The sequence below is a fragment of the Macaca nemestrina genome, chromosome 18, assembly GCF_043159975.1.
Source record: "Macaca nemestrina isolate mMacNem1 chromosome 18, mMacNem.hap1, whole genome shotgun sequence".
In the NCBI taxonomy this organism is placed as follows: domain Eukaryota; kingdom Metazoa; phylum Chordata; class Mammalia; order Primates; family Cercopithecidae; genus Macaca; species Macaca nemestrina.
The window spans coordinates 28,754,574-28,780,660 of record NC_092142.1 but is presented as its reverse complement, the minus strand read 5'-3'; the positions used below and the strand labels follow the sequence as shown (position 1 = coordinate 28,780,660).

The window sequence follows — 26,087 nt, the reverse complement described above, 5'->3', positions numbered from 1 at the left end:
GGGACTACAGGTGTGTGCCACCACACCCAGCTAACTTTTAAATTTTTTGTAGAGATAGGGTCTCGCTATGTTGCCAAGGTTGGTTTCGAACTCCTGGCCTGAAATGATCCTTCTGTCTCAGCCTCCCACGGTGCTGGGATTATAGGCGTAAGTCACTGTGCTTGGCCCTATGTGATCTTGTTCACTACTGTATTCTCAGAATAATATGGGACACAGAGTAGGTGCTCAGTAAATATCTGTTGAGTGAATAAATAATAGTGATAGTCATAGGGGTGATTAATAATAACAGGAATAACAACAGTATTTATTGAGCTCTTACTGTGTGCCAGGCGCCCTGGTAAACACTTTACATGGTTGGGTTTTTTTTTCTTTTCTTTTTTTCCTTTGAGTTTCACTCTTGCCCAGGCTAGAGTGCAATGGCACAATTTTGGCTCACTGCAACCTTCACCTCCCAGGTTCAGGCAGTTCTCCTGCCTCAGCCTCCTGGGTAGCTGGGAATATAGGCATGAACCACCATGCTTGGCTAGTTTTATATTTTTAATAGAGATGGGGTTTCGCCATGTTTTGCCAGCCTCGAACTCCTGACCTCAGGTGGTCCGCCCACCTCGGCCTCCCAAAGTGCTGGGACTACAGGCATGAGCCACCATGCCCAGCCTTTTTTTTTTTTTTTTTTGAGATGGAGTCTTGCTCTGTTGCCCAGGCTAGACTGCAGTGGTGTGATATCAGCTCACTGCAACCTCTGCCTCCCAGGTTCAAGCGATTCTTCTGCCTCAGCCTCCCAAGTAGCTGGGATTACAGGCATGCCCCCACAGTCAGCTAATTTTTGTTTCTTTGTTTGTGTGTGTTTGTTTTTGAGACGGAGTTTCATTCTTGTTGCCCAGGCTGGAGTGCAATGGCACAATCTCAGCTCACCACAACCTCTGCCTCCCGGGTTCAAGTGATTCTCCCGCCTCAGCCTCCCGAGTAGCTGAGATTACAGGCATGCGCCACCATGCCCCACTAATTTTGTATTTTTAGTAGAGACAGGGTTTTTCCATGTTGGCCAGGCTGGTCTTGAACTCCCGACTTTAAGTGATCTGCCTGCCTCAGCCTTCCAAAGTGCTGGGATTACAGGCGTGAGCCACCGTGCCTGGCCTAATTTTTGTATTTTTAGTAAAGATGGAGTTTCACCATGTTGGCCTGGCTAGTCTCGAACTCCCGACCTCAGGTAATCCGCCCGCCTCCGCCTCCCAAAGTGCTAGGATTACAGGTGTGAGCCACCGTGCCCTGCCAACACTTTATGTGTTTTTTTCGCATTTAATTTTCACTACAACCTTATAAGGGTGATGATCTTGTTATGATACCTATTTATAGATAAGGAAACTGAGACCCAGAGAAGTAACTCAGCCAGTGAGCCAGCATCTTGGGCCTGGGTCCTCCTCAGCTCTGCATTTTTTCTTTTCCCCCTTTGAGACAGAGTCTTACTGTGTTGCCCAGGCTGGAGTGTAGTGGCACGATCTCACTCACTGCAACCTCCGCCTCCCAAGTTCAAGCAATTCTCCTGCCTCAGCCTCCCGAGTAGCTGGGATTACAGGTACACATCACCACACCTGGCTAATTTTTGTATTTTTAGTAGAGATGGGGTTTCACCATGTTGGACAGGCTGGTCTTGAACTCCTGACCTCGTGATCTACCTGCCTTGGCCTCCCAAAATGCTGGCATTACAGGCTTGAGCCACTGTGCCCAGCCAGCTCTGCTTTCTTCCATGCAGTCAAACCCGTCTGGTTGGCACCTCTTCCTCCCAGGCCCTGCCTTGTCCCTGGCCTTCCCATCTCTCACCCGTTTTTGGTTCCAGCTGGTCTCTTCTAGTCACCCCGACACAGCTGCCAGAACAACTTTTTCCTTAATATTTTTTAAGCTTTGCTTTTTTGTTTTGGAGACAAGGTCTCACTCTGTCGCTCAGGCTGGAATGCAGTGGCGTGATCATGGCTCACTGCAGCCTTGGATTCCTGGGCTCAGTCAGCCTCCTGAGTAGCTGGGACTACAGGCATGCATCACCACGCTCAGCTAATTAGTGTTGTTATTTTTTATAGAGATAGGGTCTTACTATGTTGCCCAGGCTGGTCTCAAACTCCTGGGCTCAAGTGATCCTCCTCCCTCAGCCTCCCAGAATGTGAAACCCTGTCTCTACTAAAAATACAAAAAATTAGCCGGACATGGTGGCACACACCTGTAATCCCATCTATTAGGGAGGCTGAGGCAGGAGAATTGCTTGAACCTGGGAGGCGGAGGCTGCAGTGAGCCGAGATCGCACTACTGCACTCCAGCCTGGGTGACACAGTAAGACTCCATCTCAAAAACAAAAACAAACAAACAAACAAACAAACAAAAAGAACATCCTGATGTGGGACTGTGGGCTGGGTCTGGGTCTAGATAGTGCCAAGCACTTGTATACCTTTGCTATTATAAAAACGGTAGCAAGCATTTATTGAGCACTTACTGTGTGCCAACCACTGTGCTTTACCTGCATCTGCTCATCTGACCCTCACAACAGCCGCATGAAGTAATTACTATCATTATCCCCATTTTACAGATGGGGAAACTGAGGCCCGTGGAAATTAAGTAGCTGGCCCAAGGTCAGGATTTGAACCGAGGCAGTCCAAGCCCGGATTCTGTGGCAACCTAGCACACATTCCCTCTGCCTCACATGTCGTACTTTCCTGTCTGTCCACCGCATCAAGACCCACTCACCCTTGAGCTCCCACGTCAGTGTTCCCTCCTCTGCTTCCTAAGGCACAGCCAGGTTCCTGCTCTGTCCTCTCTGCTCCCGTGGCCCTCTGCCTTCTGTGACTGGGGCCTGTGACCGTCTGTTTCCCCCACTGTCTGTGCTGCTGGCACAGAGTGGCTGTTTAGGGGATGTTTGTTACCTTGACGTTCCAGATCCCGGGGGCATAACTGCTGGCAGCACCGACGAACCCCCAATGCTGACCAAGGAGGAACCTGTTCCAGAACTGCTGGAAGCTGAGGTGAGAGAGGCCAGAAGGCTACACTCCTGGGTCTTGGAGGGAATGGGGGATCTGGGGCAGCCGAAGGCTTGGAGCCTGCATCCTGAGGCCCTGGAGGAGAGGCAGACCTGGGACCGAGCTGAAGGCTTAGGGGCTGGGTTCTTGGGACTGAAAAAGAAAGGGTGTTTCAGAGACAAAGTGCTAAGGGCTGGATCAGGGCTGATTTGAGACCATTAAAAGCCTGACAAAGCCGGGCGTGGTGGCTCATGCCTGTAATCCCAGCACTTTGGGAGGCCGAGGCGGGTGGATCATGAGGTCAGGAGATCGAGACCATCCTGGCTAACACGGTGAAACCCCGTCTCTACTAAAAACACAAAAAATTAGCCGGGCGTGGTGGCACGTGCCTGTAGTCCCAGCTACTCGGGAGGCTGAGGCAGGAGAATTGCTTGAACCTGGGAGGTGGAGGCTGCAGTGAGCCGAGATCGCGCCACTGCACTCCAGTCTGGGTGACAGAGCGAGACTCCTTCTCAAAAATAAATAAATAAAGCCTGACAAAATCATGGTGCTCCTCCATGCATTTTCAAAAAATATCAAAAAATATCTTAACTGTAAAATTAGCGTAAGAAAATCCCTCGTAAACCTCACGAAGCTACCTCGATGCATTTTCAGAAATATCAAGTATCAGGTTCGTTCCTCCACACAGTATCACTGTCGTTGTTGTTTTTGGTGCCTGCTTCCTCTGCATCCTGAGCATCTGGCCCTGGGCTTGCCTCCTGGGCCCAGGAGGGGAGGGGAGTAGAGGCTTTGGAGAAGGTAGAGGCTCGGAGGCTGGACGCCTGGGTTTGGTGGAGCTCATGCCTGTCCACCCTTCCTCTCCAGGCCCCCGAAGCTTACCCCGTCTTTGAGCCAGTGCCACCTGTCCCTGAGGCAGCCCAGGGTGACACAGAGGACTCGGAGGGCGCCCCCCCACTCAAGCGCATCTGCCCAAATGCCCCCGACCCCTGAGAAGCCGGCCTGCCTGTCCTGTTGCCCCAGGGGCCCCTTTGGCTTTTTACAAATAAAGACCCTTTTGTAATTTTGTGTCATGTCATTTCCCCGTCAGGGCTGGGGAGGGTCTTTGGAGACAGTTTTGTCTCACGCTCCATTGCTCAGATGGGGTCACTGAGGCTCTGAGAGGACCTTCCTGTAGTCCCACCGCAAGGCAGTGTGTGGTGGGGGCTTGAGCCAGGACCTTGCCTCCCAGTACTTCCCGGGTCTGCCCTATCTCCCAACCTTCACCTCTTCCTCTGGGAGGAGGCCCAGGACGTCTCTTCTTGCTCAGCCCTCACCTGGGCCTAACAGTTATCAAAACTCTGGGTAGCTAGGCCATGATTCTTTTTTTTTTTTTTTTTTTTTTTTTGAGACACAGACTTGCTCTGTTGCCCAGGCAGGAGTGCAGTGGTGCAATCATGGCTCACTGTAGCCTTGATGTCCCACCTCAGCCTCCCAAGTAGCCAGGACCACAGGTGCACGCCACCACACCCAGCTAATTTTATTTCTTTATTTAATTATCACTATTTTTTTTTAGAGAGTTTCGCTCTTGTTGCCTAGGCTGGAGTGCAATGGCACAATCTCAGCTCACTGCAAACTCTGCCTTCTGGGTTCAAGCAAGTCTCCTGCCTCAGCCTCCTGAGTAGCTGTGATTAGAGGCGCCTGCCACCACGCCCAGCTAATTTTTGTATTTTTAGTAGATACTGGGTTTTGCCATGTTGGCCAGGCTGGTCTCAAACTCCTGACCACAGGTGATTTGCCTGCCTCGGCCTCCTAAAGTGCTGTGATTACAGGCATGAGCCACCACGCCCAGCCCGCTAATTTTATTTTTTGTAGACATGGGATCTCGCTACATTGCCCAGGCTGGTCTTTTTTGTTTGTTTGTTTGTTTTTTGTTTTTATTTTTTTGAGACGGAGTCTCGCTCCGTCGCCCAGGCTGGAGTGCAGTGGCCAGATCTCAGCTCACTGCAAGCTCCGCCTCCCGGGTTCACGCCATTCTCCTGCCTCAGCCTCCCAAGTAGCTGGGACTACAGGCGCCCGCCACCTCGCTCGGCTAGTTTTTTGTACTTTTTAGTAGAGACGGGGTTTCACCGTATTAACCAGGATGGTCTCGATCTCCTGACCTCGTGATCCGCCCGTCTCGGCCTCCCAAAGTGCTGGGATTACAGGCTTGAGCCACCGCGTCCGGCCCTCAGGCTGGTCTTAAACTCCTGGGCTCAAGTGTTCCTCCTGCCTTGGTCTCCTAAAGCGTTCGGATTACAGGTGCGAGCCATTGCGCCCGGCCTGTTCACATTTCATACATAATAACACAGAGGCCCAGAGGGACTTGGGGGCCTGGGATGACCAACCCATTCCCTGCCCTGAGGAAGCCACTCCTCCACCCGGGATGCCTGTCCACACTTCTGGTTGGGTCTAACTTATCCCCATCTCAATCACCATCTCCTCTGAGAAGCCTTCCCTGACTCCAGGCTCAGTGAGTTTCCCCTTTTTTGAGCCTTAGCAACCTCTTGGGCTTTGGTCTCCTTGTTTCAGCATTTATCAGGCTGTTCTGGGACCCGTGGTTTGTGTGTGTGTGTCTTGTCTACGAGGCTGTGGGCTCTGAGGGGGCCCCACACAACACTGGGAACAGCGCAGTCCCAGCAGCTGCTTCATGAATACATGAATGGCCTGGGGTTTTCCAGGCAGGCTTCTCGGAGGAGGTGGCATGCGAGCTGGGCTCTGACACATGAACCTCTGTGCTAGAACTCAAGTCAGAAGCCCTGGTTCAAGTCCTGGCTCTGTTACTCCCTGAGTGGCTGTAGGCAGGCTGTTTCTACTCTCAGCATTAGTTTGTTCATCGGAGCAATGGGAACAATAACTAGGCCTCATCTGCCCCAAGGGTTTGTGGGAACCTTCAAGTAATATAAGGCCCTCTCACTCTGTGCCTGTAGGGTCATGTATACTGGCCCTATTTTTGTTTTTAATGAAGAAAGATACTGAGGTTCAGAGAGGACCAAACTGAAACTTTAAAGAGGCTTTAAAAACTGTAGGCTAGGTGTGGTGGCTCACACCTGTAATCCCAGGCCTTTGGGAGGCACAGGTGGGAGGACTGCTTGAGGTCAGGAGTTTGAGACCAGCTTGAGCAACATAGCGAGACAAAAAAATGAAAAAATTAGCCAGGCATACTGGTGTGCGCCTGTAGTCCAAGCTTTTTGGGAGGCTGAGGTGGGAAGATTGCTTGAGCCCTGGAAGTCGAGGCTGCAGTGAGTGATGATTGCACCACTGCGCTCCACTCTGGGCAACAAAGCAAGACCCTGTCTAAACAAACAAAGGAAATGTAAGATGCTTCCCACAGCAGCTGCAGTGGCGATGGTGGAGCCGGCACTGTCCAAGGAAGCCAGGCTTGCTGCAATGTAGTGTAACTGTTTCTTATCGCTGCTGTTAACAAATTGCCACACATATAGGGGCTTAAAGTCACAGACATTAGCCAGGCACGGTGGCTCATGCCTATAATCCCAGCACCTTGGGAGGCTGAGGTGGGTGGATCACCTGAGGTCAGGAGTTCAAGACCAGCCTGACCAACAAGGTGAAACCCATCTCTACTAAAAATACAAAAATTAGCTGGGCATGGTGGCGGGCACCTGTAATCCCTGCTACTCGGAAAGCTGAGACAGGAGAATTGCTTGAATTCAGGAGGTTGCAGTGAGCCGAGATTGCGCCACTGCACTCCAGCCTGGGTGACGGAGCAAGACTCCATCTCAAAAAAAAAAAAAAAAAAAAAAAGCCACAGACATTGATTCTCTTACAGTTCTGGAGAAGTCCAAAGTTAGTCTCACTGGATTAAAGTCAAGGTTTCAGCAGTAGTTCCCTCCAGAGGAGGATCTCTTTCTTTGCTTTTCTGGCTTCTGGAGGCCACCTGCATTCCTTGGCTTGTGGCCCCTCCCTCATCTCAAATCAGTGTAGCATCTTCCAATATCTCTCCATCGTCATATCTTCTCTAACTCTCCTGCCTCCCTCCTCCAAGGATCCTGTGATGACACTGGACCCACCCGAATAATCTAGAACACTCTTCCTATCTCAAGATCCTTAGTTTCATCACACCTGCAAAAGCCCATGTGCCATATAAAGCAACACATGCACAGATTCTGGGGATTCGGATGTGGACTTCTTTGGAGGGCCATTCTTCATGGTAATGTCGGCTGTTTGCTGTGTGTGTGGCCACCTCATGACTCCCCTCAACCACTCCCAAGGGAGAAGAGTGTTCTGTAGATAGGAAAGTCCCTTGTGTGGGTTAGTGGTGCAGTGTTGAAGCTCAGAATTCAGGTTCTGGGTTTGAATCTCAGCATCTGCATTCATTTGTTGTATGACCTTGAGCAAGTGACTGAACCTTTCTGTGCCACTGTTTTCTCATCTATAAAATGGAGATAAAAGGCCGGGCACGGTGGCTCACACCTGTAATCCTAGCACTTTGGAAGGCTGAGGCGGTTGGATTACTGAGGTCAGGAGTTCAAAACCGGCCTAATCAACATGGTGAAACCCCGTCTCCACTAAAAATAGAAAAATTACTTGGGTGTGTTTGTGGGCGCCTGTAATCTCAGCTACTCAGGAGAGCAACAGAGGGAGACTCCGTCTCAAAGAAAAAAAAGCAGATAATAGTGACATCAGCCTGGTGAGAGTATTCTGAGAGTTAAATTAGGCCACACATGGAGAGACAGCCCTTGGCCTGGGACGTAATAAGTGCTCAACAAATGGCAGGTTTTGTCCTATTGCCCCATTTTACAGATGAGGATACCAGAGACTCTCATGTCCCTGAGGCTGGGGACAGAAGCCTGGTCCCAGATGGGGTGTCCATTTCTGAGCAGCCTTGAGAAGCTAACGTTTGAGTCTCCCCTATTCTTGTCCCTCTCCTGGTCACGGGGTCTAGGAAACTGTCCTGAGCCCAGGCATGCCCCCACCCTCTCAGTGACCCATTCTTTGACCTGGTTTAAAAGCCAGTTTGGGCTTGGCATGGTGGCTCACGCCTGTAATCCCAGCACTTTGGGAGGCCGAGGCAGGTGGATCACTTGAGGTCAGGAATTCGAGACCAGCCTGGCTAACATGGCAAAACCCTGTCTCTACTAAAAATACAAAAATTACCCAGCCATGGTGGTGCATGCCTGTAGTCCCAGCTACTCGGGAGGTTGAGGCAGGAGAATCACTTGAACCTGGGAGGCAGAGGTTGCCTGGGCAACAGAGCGAGAGTCCATCTCAACCAAAAAAAAAAAAAGCCAGTTTGGCTGGATATGGTGGCTCCCACCTGGAATCCCAGCACTTTGGGAGGCTGAGGTGGGAGTTTTGCTTGAGCCCAGGAGGTTGAGGCTGCAGTAAGATATGATTGTGTCACTGCACTCCAGCAGCTTGCATGACTGTATCTTAACAAGAATAGTGAACATGGTAAATTTAAAAAGCTATGTCTTCCAGAGCCACAGCCCTTATTTATCACCTTGCTGTCCCCTTCCCTCCTCCTCCCCAAGTCCACACTCTCTTTGTGGAAATCCTTCTACTCCTGGCACTCGGGCCCCACCTCTGGGGCTCACTGACTCCTCCCCTCTGAGCCCTTATCCGTCCTTGGCCACTCCCCTCTTCCTGGTCTGGGAACTGTCTCTTGCCCTGGCCTTGCTTCTCTCTGTGCACACTCTCCCTGCTAGGTCCCACCTGCCCTTTGAATCAACAGTTCCTCATTCTCTAAGTTCCGCCCCGACCTCCAGACTCCAGGAGCCAAATGGCTGCATCACATCTCCATTGGGATATCCCAGAGACCCAAGCCTCATCCTCCCCACAACCTATTCCTACCATCCCAGGAGTCAGCCAAAATGGTGACACCAGGAGTCAGAGTCACCTTCCAGGAACCACCACGTCCTGTAGGGTCTCTGTCTTAAGTAATTTTCCAGTTAGCCCCTTTCTTCAGGGCAACGCTGCTTTACTAGGTGCCAACAAAACTGACAGCCTCCTGGTGGGGTTCCCTGCCTCCCTCTTGCCCACCTCCAATCCATGCTCCACCCAGTAGCTGGGCAATCTTCCAGAAACCCAAATCTGTCCATGCCACTGCCCCAGTTAGAACCTTCCTGTCCTCACTACCTGCAGAATGGAGCCCACAGCCTGCTGCATACCCACACCTGCAGCCACTCTCTGAACTGCTCACAGCCCCCAGATGCCTGCTGCTGTCTCTCACCCCTTGGGTTTTGCTCACACTGGCTGCCCCACCAGGAAAGCCCCTCCCATCCCCTCTTCGCCTGGCAGATGCCAATGCAGTTTTCAAGCCTCAGCTTCTGGGGTGTCTCTTCTGCCTTCCCTCAGCCCCTCACCCCTCCTCTGCTGCGACGTGGAGTGGTGGCTGTTGCTTTGTAATGGTCCGTGTCTGCTTGGGTCTTCAGCACCAGCCTGGAAGCCCCAGGAGGGCAGAGGATTCCCTTTATTCATAGCAATAGGTACTTACTGTGTGCTTACTGTTTGCTGGGCACTGTTGTAGAACCTGCGGATGCAGCATAAAGAGCACAGAATAAATGGCCGGGCATGGTGGCTAGCACTTTTGGAGGCCAAGCACTTTGGGAGGCTGAGCACTCTGGGAGGCTGAGGTGGGCGGAGCACCTGAGGTCAGGAGTCCAAAACCAGCCGGGCCAACATGGTGAAACCCCGCGTCTGCTAAAAATACAATAAAATTAGCCAGGCGTGGTAGTGGGCGCCTATAATCGCAGCTACTTAGGGAGGCTGAGATGGGAGAATCACTTGAACCCGGGAGGCGGAGGCTGCAGTGAGCCTAGACTGTACCACTTGCACTCTAGCCTGGGTGAGTGAGATTCTGTCTCAAAAAAAAAAAAGAACACAGAAAAAAAAAAAAAATCCCTGCCCTCATGGCATCTGCCTTCAGGCAGTTATATCCTAAGCAGGAAGTTAGAGTGCTCTGGAAAAAGAAAGCACAGCACGGGAGATGGGGAAAGAGTAGGGTGTGATTTTAAGCTGGGTCAAGGCGGGGGCCTCACGGAGGCAAAGGCTGAAGAAAAGATGGAAGGAGGTGAGGGAGAGAGCCTTGCAAGTATCTGGGGAAGAGCATTCCAGGCAGAGGGAATGGCCAGGGTGAAGCAGAGCCAGTGTGGCTGGAGCGGAGGGAGGGAGGGGCCGGGGAGTGAGTTCAGGTCGGCTGGGCCTGGCAGGCAGGGCAAGCAAGCACTTAATCTATCCTTCACACTGGGAGAATGAAAACAAGGGCAGTACTAATCACACCCTTCAGAAGACAGGCAGAAGCTGGGCCAGCAGAACTTATGGTCGCCCTGCTCGGAGGCCAGTGTCAGGACTTGGCTTTTCCTCTGGGTATCATGGAGGGTTCTGAGCAGAAAAGCATAATCAGACTTAGGTTTTGTTCCCGTTTTTTTTTTTTTTTTTTTTTTTTTTTTTGTGACAGAGTTTCACTCTGTCGCCTAGGGTGGAGTGCAGAGGTGCAATCTCTGCTCACTGCAACCAGTGCCTCCCGGGTTCAAGTGATTTTCCTGCCTCAGCCTCCCAAGTAGCTGGGATTATAGGCACCTGCCACCACACCCAGCTAATTTTGTATTTTTAGTAGAGACAGTGTTTCACCATGTTAGTCAGGCTGGTCTTGAACTCCTGACCTCAGGTGATCCACCTGCATGGGCCTTGCAAAGTGCTGGGATTACAGGTGTGAGCCACTGCGCCCGGCCTGCATGCACATTGTTAACTAGAGCCCAGTATTCATTCATAGTTTTTCCCCCCTCTTTGATGTAAAATATCCATATAGTAAAATGCATAGGTGTTAACTGCATGATTCAGTGAATTTTAACAAAAGCGTAGTGCCAGGTGTGGTGGCTCACTAAGAGGCCAAGGCAGGAAGATCATTTGAGTCCAGAAGTTTAAGACCATCCTGGGCAACATAGTGAGACCTCATCTCTACAAACACTTGAAATGTTGCAGTGAGCTATTGCCCCCTTCTCATCTCCAACTCCCCAGAGTCAACCACTATTCTGACTTTTTTATAAGACAGGGCCTTGATCTGCTGTCCAGTATTGGAGTACAGTGGTATATTCACAGCTCACTAAATGTTTTTTTTGGTATGTTTTGCAGAGACGGGGGTCTCACCATATTGCCCAGGCTGGTCTTGAACTCCTGGGCTCAAGCGATCCACCTGCCTCTGCCTCCCAAAGTGCTAGGATTATAGGCGTGAGCCACCACACCTGGCCTGATTGTTTTAAAATAACAGATTGGGTGAACCTGTTCTGGAACTTCATGTAAATAGAATTAAGCAGTATGTAACTCTTACGCATCTGTTTTCTTTCACTCAGGCTAATATTTTTGAGGGTCATCTAGATTCTTGTGTGGATCAGTAGTTTGTTCCTTTTTTTTTGTTTGTTTTGTTTGTTTTTTTTTGGGAGGGGGGACGGAGTCTCGCTCTGTCACCCAGACTGGAGTGCAGAGGCGCAATCTCGGCTCACTGCAAGCTCCGCCTCCTGGGTTCACGCCATTCTCCTGCCACAGCCTCCAGAGTAGCTGGGACTACTGGTGCCCGCCAGCACACCCGGCTAATTTTTTGTATTTTTAGTAGAGACGGGGTTTCACCGTGTTAGCCAGGGTGGTCTCGATCTTCTGACCTTGTGATCCTCCCGCCTCGGCCTCCCAAAGTGCTGGGATTACAGGCGTGAGCCACTGCGCCCGGCCAGTTTGTTCCTTTTTACTGCTAAATTATATTCCATAGGCCAGGATCTCTCTGCTGGGTGAAGAAGAGATGGGCCCTGCCAGGGCTCAGAGACTCGGGTGAATGTACCCCAGGGAGATGGACAGCCTTTTCTTAGGAATTTCTGGAATGGGGAGTCTGTGGCATTAGTCTCCCCAGAAATCTGGGAAAACAGAACTACATCAGGAGACTCTAGCGTGACCAAGCATCCCTGTTTGCCCAGGACTTTCCTGGTTTTAGCACTGCAGGTTCCGTGTCCCAGGAGACACCCCAGTCTTGAGCAAACTGGGATGGCGGATCACCGTCACCCTAGCAGGATCCTGCCACTGCCCTTGGGGCTTCCGGACCCTTTTCACACAAGATTACATTCTATTCTCCTAAGGACTGATTTTCCTTAAACTCCAAAGTAGGCTCCTCTTCTGTTCTAAAACTTCCCATGGCTTCCCATGGCTGTGCCTGGCAACTGAAAGGACATAGTCTCTGGTAGTGGTTCTCAAACTGCTGCATATTGGAATCACCTGAGGAATCATTTAAATATTCTGATGGCTGCCTTCCACCCCAGACTTTTTTTTTTTTTTTTTTTTTTTTTGAGATGGAGTCTCACTCTGTCACCCAGGTTGCAGTGCAGTAGCACAATCTTGGTTCACTGCAATCTCTGCCTCCCAGGTTCAAGTGATTCTCCTGCCTCAGCCTCCTGAGTAGCTGGGACTACAGGCGCGTGCCACCACACCTGGCTAATTTTTGTATTTTTAGTAGAGACGGGGTTTCACCATGTTGGTCAGGCTGGTCTCAAGCTCCTGACCTCGTGATCTGCCCACCTTGGCCTCCCAGAGTGGTAGGATTACAGGCATGAGCCACCGGCCCAGCCACCCCAGACACTTTTTTTTTTTTTCTTTTTTTTTTGAGACGGAGTCTCGCTCTGTCGCCCAGGCTGGAGTGCAGTGGCACAATCTCAGCTTATTGCAACCTCTGCCTCCCGGGTTCCAGCTATTCTTCTGCCTCAGCCTCCCGAGTAGCTGGGACTATAGGCACGTGCCACGGCTAATTTTTTTTTTTTTTTTTTTTAGTAGAGACGGGGTTGTACCATGTTAGCCAGGATGGTCTCAATCTCCTGACCTTGTGATCCGTCTGCCTCGGCCTCCCAAAGTGCTGGGATTACAGGCGTGAGCCACGGCACCCGGCCCCACCCCCCCGACATTTTAAATTGGTATTATGTGCAACCTGGGCCCCGGGATTTTTTGTTTTGTTTTGTTTTGTTGAGTCTTGAGTTTAGCTCTGTCGCCCAGGTTGGAGTGCAGTGGCATGATCTTGGGTCACTGCAACCTCCACCTCCCGGGTTCAAGCCATTCTCGTGCCTCAGCCTCCCAAGTAGCTGGGATCACAGGTGCCCGCCACCACGCCTGGCTAATTTTTTTATTTCTAGTAGAGACAGGATTTCACCATGTTGTCCAGGCTGGTCTCGAACTCCTGACCTCAGGTGATCCTCCCACCTTGGCCTCCCAAACTGCTGAGATTACAGGCATGAGCCACCGCGCCCGGCCAAGGGCCCTGAGATTTTTAAAATCTCCTCAGGTGACGCTAACATGCTGCAAAGCTTAGAGGTGTCAGCCTGTGAATGTGATTTGTTTGGCTTACATGGTGTTGAACATGTTGGCAACATTAAAATCAAGTGATTTCATATAAAAATCTGGACTCAGGCCGGGTGCCGTGGCTCACACTGTAATCCCAGCACTTTGGGAGGCTGAGGCAGGAGGACTGCTTGAGCCCAGGAGTTGAGAATACAGTGAGCTATGTGTTGCTGCCCGTCAACCTGGGCGGCAGAGTGAGATCCTGTCTCCACCAAAAATAAAAAAAGGAATCTGGACTCCAGCTACCCTTGAAAGCAGACGTTCTGAGATACTGAGTTTGCCTCCTGGAGTGGTCATGGGGCGGGGGTTGGGGGTGGGGTAGGTGGGTGGGGGGTGCAGAACACTGACTGCCCTGGGGGCGGAGTCTCTGCCCTCCAGTTCCGGCAATCCCTACTGCTCCCTGGTGTCCCACTCTCCTTCTTGCTGTTCACTTGCATGGCTTCCAGAGGAATGGCTGAGTTTTGCAGCCAGGCATTCCAGGCCTCCCAGCTTCGGCTTCTGATCACCTTCTCCACCTCCTCACTCCCTGCTCTAGTCATCTTCATCTCATGTCCTGCCCTCCAGCCACATGGGCTGCTTGGTCCCTTCCACACCTGTTTTTGGCCATGAAGTTCTCCCACCAAGTTCCTTATGGTAGACAAGCCCCTGCTGGATTTGGTCCCTGCCCACATCTCCTGCCCCTTTCCCCAAGCTCTCCTCCAACTCATGCATAGAACATCTACCACAAGGAAGCTGGCCAGGCTGTTAGCACTCCTGTTCCCTCTGTCTGTGAAGCCCTTTCCTTCCCTCCACCCTCCCCTTCCCTCTCATCTCAGGCTTTGGGTTTGATTTCACCTCCTCCAAGGTTCCCTGACCTTCAGACTAGGTCAGGTCCCTGGTTAGTCACTGCTGTACTTCCTCTTTTTCACCTCCTTCATCTCACTTCCCCTGCCAGAATAAGGCCACATCTGTCTCATAATCTCTGTCTTCCTAGGGCCTAGTATGGTGTCTGGCATACAGTAGGTGCTCATTAATGATAAATGAATGAAAGCAAGCACATCTCCCTTTCTCTACTGGCAAAATCCTAATCCTTTTCTGGTTACATTTCTCCTATAGCATCCAATTCTGTTCTCAAGGCCCAAAGATCTCTGAGATCCAGTGATCACAATGGAGTTTTAGCTCAGGTCCATTTCACAGTGGACACAGTGGATCCCCAAATTCATCCTGTGGTTATTTCCCCAGGCCCAGAGTGAGTGCACTGGTGGCACAGGCATACCCAGCAAGTGGCAGAATCCCCCCATCAGTTAACTGGGTGTCGCTGTACATGGCTGTGAAGGCAGGGATGACCCCAGGACCCCACTGGGGACAGCACAAGGGCAGAGCCCAAGAACTTACTTTCCGTCCTCTTGCATTTGCCTGTGGATTTGCAGTTGGTAATGGCGTTCTTGCCCGGCCCTCCTTTGTTCCTCAGGGCAGCCAGGCAGCCGTGGCGTAGTGAAAGGGCAGGATGCGGGATAGGAATGGAGCTATTCCTGATTTAAACTGATTTGCTCTGTGATTTGGGACAAGTCCCTTCCCCTGTCTAGACCTTAGTTGCCTCATCTAAAAAAATGGAGCCAATAATCTTTTCCTCGTCTTTGGGGTCATCCATCTTTGAACCACATCAGGAGCAGTGGGAACCAAGTGCAGAGAATGGCCTTAAAAGCGGTATGGGAACCAAATTTTTGTAAAGTAAATATTTTCAACTTTTATATTTTGGAATCACCAGCGGTATTTATTACGTGCACTCTAGGAAATGGAGGCAATGCTATGCCAAAACAGAAAGTAAAACTCTGTTATCCTGTGCCGCGGCCCGGTGGAGGTTTTAATGTCTCTATCTTAAGATCTGGTGAGGGCACGGGTAGGTGCGGCTGGACCGAGTGAAACCAGCCCCGTTGGGCGCCTAGGCTCTGGCTCAGGGCTGTGCTCACAGTGAAGGTGTCTGCAGCTCGGCACCCACAGGCCCCGCTGCCCTTCCAGCCTTTGTGGCGCTCCGAGGAGACAAAGGCTGGCTGCGCGGCAGTGGGAAGGGTTAAGGCCACCGACGCAGCCCTGGCGCGTGCTAGAGCGGTCAGTGGCGGACTTCCGGTTGGGGCGCGGGCGCGCGCCGCGTGTTCCCGACCCGCAGCTGCGGAGCCCTCGGGCGACCCAGCCGTGCGTAGTGCTGCGCTGTCTCCGTCTGCGGCCAGCAGTACGCGGGTAAGGGATGTGTTGCTCCGCCTCGCCTGCGCTGCGGCGGGACACTCGCATCTAGGCCAGACCCTCCTGCAGGGTCCGCACTCGCGATCTGGGCCGTGGGCAGCTTCGTGGCCCCTCCGGGCCTTGGTTTCCCCGGCTGTTATAGGGGCGTGAGGATCCCAGGCGAGCTGGGGGCAGGCAGCTTCTTCGGCTCCCTTGTGCCATGGAACCCACTGTATGCCCGTTATGCAGTCAGGAAAGCTGAGGCCGGGAAGGAGGGCGTTACGCTGCAACCGTGGAAACCAGCGCTCCCTCGCGTTGCCGCAGTCTGCAGAGGCGTGGCCAGAGCCATCCCGGGTCTCCAGTGCGGCTGCAAGGGCGGGCGCCCGAGGGCGTTCTGCTCCAGGCCTCCACCCGCGAGCTGACCGTGTCAGGCGCGCCACACACGGCGCTTCTCATTCTCACTGCACCTCGCGAGGCAGGAGCTGCCGTTCCCGTGTCACAGATAGAAAAACAGGCTGGGGTGATTTCTCCGGAGTCAAGACTCAGGTCTGTGGCTCAGTCGGGAAGGATAGAAACCCAAGCTTCCTCAGACTGGTTCAGAGACCCGGCCAAATTAAATAATAATGGCCCTGGCTCAGGGGTCTTTAAGTCTTCCCGCCCTCCCTCCCCTTTTGTTTTGTTTTGTTTTGTTTTGTTTTGAGACTGTCCCCCAGGCTGGAGTACAGCGGTGCACTGCAGCTTCGACCTACAGAGGGCTCAGGTGATCCTCCCACCTCAGCCTCACGAGTGGCTGGGACTACAGACACGCGCCACCACGTCCGGCTAATTTTTCTATTTTTTGTAGAGTCAGGATCTCGCTATGTTGTCCAGGCTGGTCTGGAACTCCTGGGCTCAAGCAATCCTCCTGCCTCGGCCTCTCAAAGTGCTGGAATTACAGGCATGAGCCACCGCGTCCGGCTACCCTTTAGTTATCTCAAGGAGTTTAATAATTGAATTTAGGCTGGTCTCAGTGGCTCACGCCTGTAATCCCAGCACGTTGAGAGGCTGCGGCAGGCAGATCGCTTGAGGTCAGGAGTTCAAGACCAGCCTGGCCAACATGGTGAAACCCTGCTTTACTAAAATTACAAAAATTAGACGGGTGTGGTGCCACGCACCTGTAATCCCAGCTACTCAGGAGACTGAGGCAGGAGAATCGCTTGAATCTGGGAGGTGGAGGTTGCAATGAGCCAAGATTGCACCACTGCACTCCAGCCTGGGCCACAGAGCGAGAATCTGTCTCAAAAAAAAAAAGATTTGACACCTATACCTTCCTCCGTGTGTGCGTTTGTGTGTGCGTATGGAGGAGGAAAAATTATATATATATATATATATATAATTTTATCATTTGAAAACCACCCTCACCTTATTCTTACATTGCATTTTCCTGACAACTCCTGTAAAGAAGTGCATGATTTTAGTGATGAAGGAACAGGTTCAGAGAAGTCAGGTACAATAACTTTTCCAGGGTCACACAGATAGTGACAGAAGCTAGGCTTAACCAAGTCTGTCTGATTGCCAAAACTATCTACTTACCAAGTCTGGAAGTAAGATAGGGGGTGGGGAATGGACTAGCAGGCTTGAGAGGGGACTCTGGCCACTACCCAAAACATGCAGGCACCAGGCTGGCTGAGTTATTTTGGGTACATATTCTGATAAATATTCAAATATTTCTATGAAACAATTTATGACTCCAAACGGAAATCCCATCTCATTTGCCATTGGGGCTTTCACTCACTCTTAAGGGCACACCGCAGTTCAGGAGGTGCTGCCTACCTAGAGAATGAGGGTGTGTGTGCATGCACGTGCTGGTGGTGAGGAGCGTCTGATCTCTAGTTCACCTTGGTTGCTACTGGCATCACTTTCCAAGCCCACAGGGGTCCCGTACACTGCATGACTTCTGTCCTGTTCCCCCTGTGAGCACCAGAGTCTCTAGGCTGGCTGGGATTTCCTGCATATAGAGTACCATGTTTCTGGAATGTCAGGCCGCCACCTGCCCTCAGGACTGACCACTTTCCTAGAGCACAGCCACAGGGCATTCACCAGGACTCCCTCTCTCCCCTTCCTGGCCAAGGACTTCCCCATCTCTTGCCATCATCTTCATCAGAACTCTGCCTCCTCCCTCAGACCCTATTCCTCGTCTTATTCTTTCCCTGTGGGCTTTAACAGACCATTAAATTCAGAGACTATTCCAATAACACTAATATCCTTTTCCAGAGAGAGCTTAATTTTTACACGGTAAATTTTGAAATTGTAGCATACAGAAGATAAGCAAAACAACCAGGTCCTGCTATGCTCTTGTTCAACACTGATTTAACTCAGTCCACCTCTCTCACAGCTGTGCAATTCGACTTGACCCAAACTTGAAGCTAAGCACCTCCAGAAAGGGTGATTAGGGTCCATCTGGTCTCACTCAACTTGGGTGAGAATCTCAACCCTAACTCCAAGCAATTATCTGAGTAATTCTGGACCCTATAAAACAAAATAGCAACAGCTGGGTGTGATGGCTCACACCTGAAATCCCAGCACTTTGGGAGGCCAAGGTGGGCAGATCACCTGAGGTCAGGAGTTTAAGACCAGCCTGGCCAACATGGTGAAACCCTGTCTCTACTAAAAATACAAAAATAAGCCGGGCGTGGTGGTGCATGCCTGTAGTTCCAGCTACTCAGGAGGCTGAGGCAGGAGAATCACTTGAATCCGGCAGGTGAAGGTTGCAGTGAGCTGAGATCATACCACTGCACTCCAGCCTGGGTGACAGAGTGAGACTCAGTCTAAAAAAAAAAAAAAAAAAAACCCTAACATTGAGCTAGGTGAATGTTCTCAGAGCACTACATGCATAATCTTACAAAATCATTTCAACAACTTAGTGAGGTAAGTACTCTTATTATTTCCACTTGACAGATGAGAAAAGCAAGGCACGGAGAAGTGAAGTCACTTGTCCCATCGTATATAGTAGAGGCAGATTTGAATCCGTATCATCTGACTTCAGAGTGTGTACTCAAACCCAGAGTTCAGATGAGGCTAACTCCAGCCATCATTTACAGCGGCCTTTCAGTGTTCCCTGTACACTGCCCCCCTCTTAAGTCAGTTTCTAGCTACTTGGGAAGCAGAGTTGGGGATTCCCCTTCCCAGAGATCCAGAGTCCAAGCACCCCAAGACCTGGATCTCCCACTCAGGACACCTTTCCCCCTGTCCAGTTCTGGCACCTCTGGCAATGAGTTAATGACTGTTCCCCTGGCCTGCAACTGCCACTGAGTTACTATGTGTCAGCACTGGGCTGGGTACATTTGCAATTTATCTGGTCCTCGCTACTTCCCAGCAAGGCGCTATTCTCCCAGTTTTACAGATAAGTAAACTGAGGTCTAGGACAGTGAAGTGACTTGCCCAGGGGCACACAGCTAGTGAATAGAGCAACAAGGATTGGAACCCAGATGCCCATCCCTGAGTCCACTGCTCTGGCCACTTCTTAGTGACATTCTGGAGTTGAGAGTCACGTAAGAGAGGGAAGTGATGCTTGACCGTGGTACCCCAGCAAGTCTCTTACCCTCTCTGGCTCTACTTCCTTATCTATAAAATCTCTTTCCCCAGTTTTTTTTGGTTTTGTTTTGTTTTTTGTTTTTTTGGTTGAGGGACAAGATCTTGCTCTGTCACCTGGACTGGAGTGCAGCTCACTGCAGCCTCCAGCTCCTGAGCTCAAGCGATCATCCTGCTTGATCCTCCTGAGTAGCTGGGATTACAGGCATGAGCCACCACGCCCAGCCCACCCGGCTAATTTTTTATTTTTTTTTGTAAAGATGGGGTCTCACTATGTTGTCCACGCTGGTCTCAAACTCCTGGGCTCAAGTGATCCTCCCACCTTGGCCGAGAAGAGAGGTGTGCTGGGATTACAGGTGTGAGCCACTGCACCTGGCCTCTTTTCCCAATTTTTCTAATCAAGGCAGGCTTCTTCTTGTTCCTCTTCTTCGGTTTTTTTTTTTTTTTTTTTTTTAGCAACTTCAAAATAAAACTTAAAAGACCACTATGAAAAGGGTGTTCTTATAAAAAAGAAGTCTCACTCCTTTGGCAGGCCGGGAGTCATAAGGCCTGGTCTAAGGAACCATTTTCTGCCTAGGCTTCTAGAGCAGCAACTGGGCTGAGGGACTTGGAGTTTGGGGAAAAGGAGGTGAGCATCCTTGAGCCTCCCTGGAGAACAGGAATGTGATGGTAACAATGGCTCCCATTTACTGGATCTTCCTGAGGTGGCAGGCCCTGGGCTAAGTGATTGAGATACAGGCGAGATATATAGATATATGAGATAGATGGATAGATGCATGTATTCATACACATATGCATTCTAGGCTTGATGCCACTGCCCTACTCTATTTTTTCTAGAATTTTAGAGAAGACTTTTCTTAGAGATCACCTCATTCTATCTTCTAATTTAAGGGCAAGGAATAACTTGTTTACTCATTCAACAGTCATGGAGGTGACATTCTATGCTAGGTCCATGCTGAACTCAGAAAAGACAGAAAAAAGGCCAGGCACCATGGCTCATGCCTGTAACTCCAGCACTTTGGGAGGCCAGTGTGGGAGGATTACTTGAGGCTAAGAGTTGGAGACCAGGTTGGGCACCATAGCGAGACCCCATCTCTACAAAAAAATATAAAAAATTAGCCGAGCATGATTGTCCTCACCTGTAGTCCCAGCTATACTGCAGGCTAAGGCAGGAGGATGCCTTGAGCCCAGGAGTTTCAAGGCTACAGTAGCTATGATCATGACACTGCACTCCAGCCTGGGCAACAGAGCGAGACCCTGTCTCTTTTTTTTTTTTTTTTTTTGAGACGGAGTCTCGCTCTGTCACCCAGGCTGGAGTGCAGTGGCCGGATCTCAGCTCACTGCAAGCTCCGCCTCCCGGGTTTACGCCATTCTCCGACCTCAACCTCCCGAGTAGCTGGGACTACAGGCGCCCGCCACCTCGCCCGGCTAGTTTTTTGTATTTCTTAATAGAGACGGGGTTTCACCGTGTTAGCCAGGATGGTCTCGATCTCCTGACCTCGTGATCCGCCCGTCTCGGCCTCCCAAAGTGCTGGGATTACAGGCTTGAGCCACCGTGCCCGGCCGAGACCCTGTCTCTTTAAAAAAAAAAAAAAAAAAAGAGCCAGGCATGCTGGCTCACATCTGTAATCCCAGCACTTTGGGAGGCTGAGGTGAAAGGATTGCTTGAGACCAGCCTGGTCAACACATCAAGACCCCCATCTCTTAAAAAAGAAAAAAAAAAGTAAAAAATAAAAACAAAAAAAAGAAAGAAAAGTTACAAAAGACCCATTCAAGGTGTTGGCAGTGGGACTCTCTAGGTGTAGGAATAGAGTTACTCTCATTTCTGCTACTCTGTATTTCCTAACCTTCTACCATTCACATACGTGGCTTTTATAACAAAATAAAAAGCAGTTCCCTGCCCTTCAAGTATGCTTCTATTTGTGTAGTACTCTTATTCTAATTTTCTTTTCTTTTCTTTTTTTTTTTTTTTTTGGAAACGGAGTCTTGCTCTGTCACCCAGGCTGGAGTGCAGTGGCAGGATCTCAGCTCACTGCAACCTCTGCCTCCCAGGTTCACGCCATTCTCCTGCCTCAGCCTCCCTAGTAGCTGGGACTACAGGCGCCCACCACCACGCCTGGCTAATTTTTTGTATTTTTAGTAGAGATGGGGTTTCACTGTGTTAGCCAGGATGGTCTCGATCTCCTATCCGCCCGCCTTGGCCTCCCAAAGTTCTGGGATTATAGGCGTGAGCCACCGTGCCCAGCCTTGTTTTTTTTTTTTTTTTTTTTGAGATGGAGTCTTGCTCTGTCACCCAGGCTGGAGTGCAGTGGCGTGATCTCAGCTCATTGCAACCTCCATCTCCCAGGTTCAAGCAATTCTCGTGCCTCAGTCTCCCAAGTAGCTGGGATTACAGGTGCGTGCCACCACACCCAGCTAATTTTTGTATTTTTAGTAGAGATGGGTTTTGCCATGTTGGCCAGGCTGGTCACAAACTCCTGACCTCAAGTGATCTGCCCACCTCGGCCTCCCAAAGTACTGGGATTACAGGTGTGAGCCACTGTGCCTAGCCTCTTTCTCCAATTTAAATGATTATGTGCCTCAAAGTCCCCAGGGTAGGAGAAATCCCAGTTCAGGAACTCAAGGCCTTGTACTAGAGAGGTGTCCTCCTAATTCAGGTGGCAGCCACGTCTATAGTCCCTTTTTTTTTTTTTTTTGAGATGGAGTCTTGCTCTGTCGCCAGGCTGGAGTGCAATGGCATGATCTCGGCTCACTGCAACCTCCGACTTCCTGGTTCAAGAGATTCTCCTGCTCAGCCTCCCAAGTAGCTGGGATTACAGACACACGCCACCACGCCCAGCTAATTTTTGAATTTTTAGTAGAGACGGGGTTTCACCATGTTGGCCAGGATGGTCTTGATCTCTTGACCTCATGATCCGCCCAAAGTGCTGGGATTACAGGCCTGAGCCACCGTGCCTGGCTGCAGTGACTTCTGAGTGAAGGGACCGAATGTTATGATACCCCACTTTCTCCTCTCAGATCCCTGACTGGCCTGTGCATTGGGATCTGAACTCCACTGTCCCTAACAGTGATTCAAACTAGGCCTAAGTATTAGAAAGGGATGGGGGAAGATTTGATTGTCACAATTGCTGAGGATGCCACCGGTATGTCATTGGCAAGCCCAGGGCTGCTGATCACCTATAATTCACCAGGCACCCCCCCAACAAATGTCCTGCCCAGATGCCAGTGGACTGCTGTAGGTTGGCTCGGTGGTCTCTGAGGTGTGTGGGCCTAGAAATGCTGCCTAACTGGATCACGCCTACCTGGCTAATCAGATCCAGTCTCTTGGGAAGTTTGAAAACCAGACCCAGAAAAAGTGAATGGAAACAGTGGGCACTAGAAGAGGCCACGTCAGGAGTCTGGTAGATCCATGGTATGAGGAGGTACCTACAACGCTTCTGAGTAGCAGTGACAGGCCAGGGTCCCTGTGGCTTCCATGGGTCTTGAAGGCCATGACCAATGTCCCAGGTGTCTGTGAGGCTCCATCATGACCACTCATCAGCTAGAGGGCAGACAGTGATTTATTAGCTCATGAAAAATCCTATAAATGTTTTTCATTTTACTGAAAGTCATTGAATAGACAATAAATGACATTTTCAATAATTTAAAACTACTTACTGTATCAACAGGCATTCAACATACCCTTCTTTATTTCCTTGAAACATTTCAGCGTTCATACTTTCAGTGGGTTACTTTGGGACAGGTTGCTTGCCCTCTAAGAGGGATATTCTCCTGTGGGATATTTGCTGCCTGTTTAATTTTATAGCTCGAAGTCCCTGGGTCATGACAAGGAATGACTTGAGATTTATATGTGTTGGATCTGAAATTCTTACAGTTGCCTAAAAGTTGAATAGAAAGAAGTAAATTCTATACTGTATTTAAGAATTTTAGGCCGGGCGCGGTGGCTCAAGCCTGTAATCCCAGCACTTTGGGAGGCCGAGGTGGGCGGATCACAAGGTCAGGAGATCGAGACCACAGTGAAACCCCGTCTCTACTAAAAAAAATACAAAAAATTAGCCGGACGCGGTGGCGGGCGCCTGTAGTCCCAGCTACTCAGGAGGCTGAGGCAGTAGAATGGCGTGAATCCAGGAGGCGGAGCTTGCAGTGAGCCGAGATCGCGCCACTGCACTCCAGCCTGGGCAACAGCGTGAGACTCCGTCTCAAAAAAAAAAAAAAAAAAAAAAAAAGAATTTTATATAAGTAGAATTTGTGATTTGGGGAGGGTTATACTCCTGTATAGTATCTAGTTAAATATTTTGTTCAATTTATAATTGGGTATTAAAATAATTAAGGGGCTGGGCATGGTGGCTCACTCCTGTAATCCCAGCACTTTGTGAGGCAGAGACAGGAGGTCCGCTAGAGCTTAGGACCAGCCTGGGCAACATAGTGAGACTTCATCTCTACAAAAAGTAAAAAAATGAGCTGGGCATGGTGGCAGGCGCCTGTAGTCCCAGCTACTCAGGAGGCTGAAGCGGGAAGATTGCTGGAACCTGGGAGGTCGAGGCTGCAGTGAGCCATGTTTGTGCCACTGAACTCCAGCCTGGGCGACAGAGTGAGACCCTGTCTCAAAAAACAAAATAAAATAATGAAGGCTATAGGCTCAGAGAGGGAAAGCGGTAGGCTCCAAGTGACACAGCAAAGCTGGAACTACCACTCTTGCCCCTAATCTTCAAGTTCAGCACTCTTTCTACTTTGTATTTCCCATAACTGTCGACTCACAAAGCCATGGCCATGAGAAAATTACAGATTCGTGGCTGGGCATGGTGGCTGACGCCTGTAATCCCAACATTTTGGGAGGCCAAGGCAGGTGGATCATCTGAGGTCAGGGGTTCAAATTCATTTTCATTTTAAAATTCAGATTCAGATTAAAATTCAAATTCAGATTCATTTTAAAAGTGTAATGTGGAAACTGAGAAGGGAGGTAACGCAGAGGCTTAACAGTAAGGCCAATTTTTTTTTTTTTTTTTTTTTTTGAGACGGAGTCTGGCTCTGTCACCCAGGCTGGAGTGCAGTGGCGCGATCTCGGCTCACTGCAAGCTCCGCCTCCCGGGTTTACGCCATTCTCCTGCCTCAGCCTCCCGAGTAGCTGGGACTACAGGCGCCCGCCACCTCGCCCGGCTAGTTTTTTGTATTTTTTAGTAGAGACGGGGTTTCACCGTGTTAGCCAGGATGGTCTCGATCTCCTGACCTCGTGATCCGCCCGTCTCGGCCTCCCAAAGTGCTGGGATTACAGGCTTGAGCCACCGCGCCCGGCCTAGGCCAATTTTTAAAATCTTTTTTTTGCTGTTGTATTATTTTTCTTTTCTTTCCTGTTCTTTTGTTGTTGTTGTTTTTTGTTTTGTTTTCAGATCGAGTTTTGCTCTTGTCGCCCAGGCTGGAGTGCAGTGGTACGATCTCTGCTCACTGCAACCTCCACCTCCCAGGATCAAGAGATTCTCCTGCCTCAGCCTCCCGAGTAGCTGGAATTACAGGCATGCACCACCACACCTGGCTAATTTTGTATTTTTAGTAGAGATGGGGTTTCTCCATGTTGGTCAGACTGGTCTCGAACTCCCGACCTCAGGTGATCTGCCCGCCGCGGCCTCCCAAAGTGCTGGGATTGCAGGAGTGAGCCACCGCACCTGGTCTATTGTATTGTTTTCTATGGCTGTAACAAATTACAGCAAATTTAGTGGCTTGAAACAACACAGATTTGGCTGGGTGCAGTGACTCACACCTGTAATCCCAGCACTTTGGGAGGCCGAGGCAGGTGGATCACGAGGTCAGGAGATGGCGACCATCCTGGCTAACATGGTGAAACCCTGTCTCTACTTTTAGTATTAAAAAAAAAAAAAAAATTAGCCATATGTGGTGGTACACGCCTGTAGTCCCAGCTACTCGGGAGGCTGAGGCAGGAGAATTGCTTGAACCTGGGAGGTGGAGGTTGCAGTGAGCTGAGATTGCACCACTGCACTCCAGCCTGGGTGACAGAGCAAGACTCCATCTCAAAAAAAAAAAAAAAACCCCACAGATTTATCATATTACAATTCCATAGGTCTGAAGTCTGACATGAGTCTCATGGGCTAAAATCAAGGTGTTTCTGTTGGACAAGAGATTGTTGTAAAACAACAACAAAAAATAATAAATAAATGAAATCAAATCAGGGTGTCCTTAGGGCTGTGTTCCCTCCTGGAGGCTCTAGGGGACAGTCTGTTTCACTCTCTCTTCCAGCTTCCAGAGGCCCCTCCCTCAATCTTCAGAGTCAGTCACACTGCATTTCCGACCATTCTTCCACATCAGAAATAAGTCTCTGATTTTATTTTTATTTTCTTCTTTTTGAGATGGAGTCTTGCTCTGTTGCCCAGCCTGGAGTGCAGTGGTGTGATCTTGGCTCACTGCAACCTCCACCTCCCGGGTTCAAGCGATTCGCCTGTCTCAGCCTCCTGAGTAGCTGGGATTACAGGCATGCGCCACCACGCCTGGCTAATTTGTGCATATTTAATAGAGTTGGGGGTTTCACCATGTTGGCCAGGCTGGTCTCGAACTCCTGACCTCAGGTGATCCGTCTGCCTCGGCCTCCCAAAGTGCTGGGATGGCCGAGTCTCTGATTTTAAAGACCAACATGATTACATTGTGCCCCCCTGGATAATCCAAGACAACCCCCATCTCAAAGTCCTTAATCATACCAGCAAAATCCCTTCGCCATGTAAAATAAGACATTCACATGTTCCAGGGATTAGGGTGTGGGTATTTTAGGACATCAGAATAATGGCCATTATTCTGCCTACCACAGTTATGAAACATCCACATACATAAATATTCGTAGAAAAATAGACAGTCTAAGATAGTATTACAAAACAAAATATCCTTTATAATCACCACTCAAACCAAGAAATAAACATGATTAGAATCTCAATGATACCCACCCCCCTCAATCATGTTTTCTTGGCCTGGAATTTT

General features: G+C 50.2%; 1 protein-coding gene across 3 annotated transcripts in view; it reads left to right on the top strand.

Moving 5' to 3' along the window:
* The window catches only part of LOC105482936 (BAF chromatin remodeling complex subunit BCL7C), a 62,848-nt gene that overhangs the window by 2,406 nt on the left and 34,355 nt on the right, over positions 1-26,087 (top strand). For 2 of the 3 annotated variants that reach the window (XM_011743423.3, XM_071084416.1), the window contains exon 5: positions 2,920-3,005. In XM_011743423.3, coding sequence (XP_011741725.1) covers positions 2,920-3,005 — 86 coding nt within the window. Of the gene's footprint in view, positions 1-2,919; positions 3,006-3,863; positions 4,060-26,087 lie in introns of those variants that run through there. The other variant, XM_011743424.3, reaches the window with a different exon arrangement.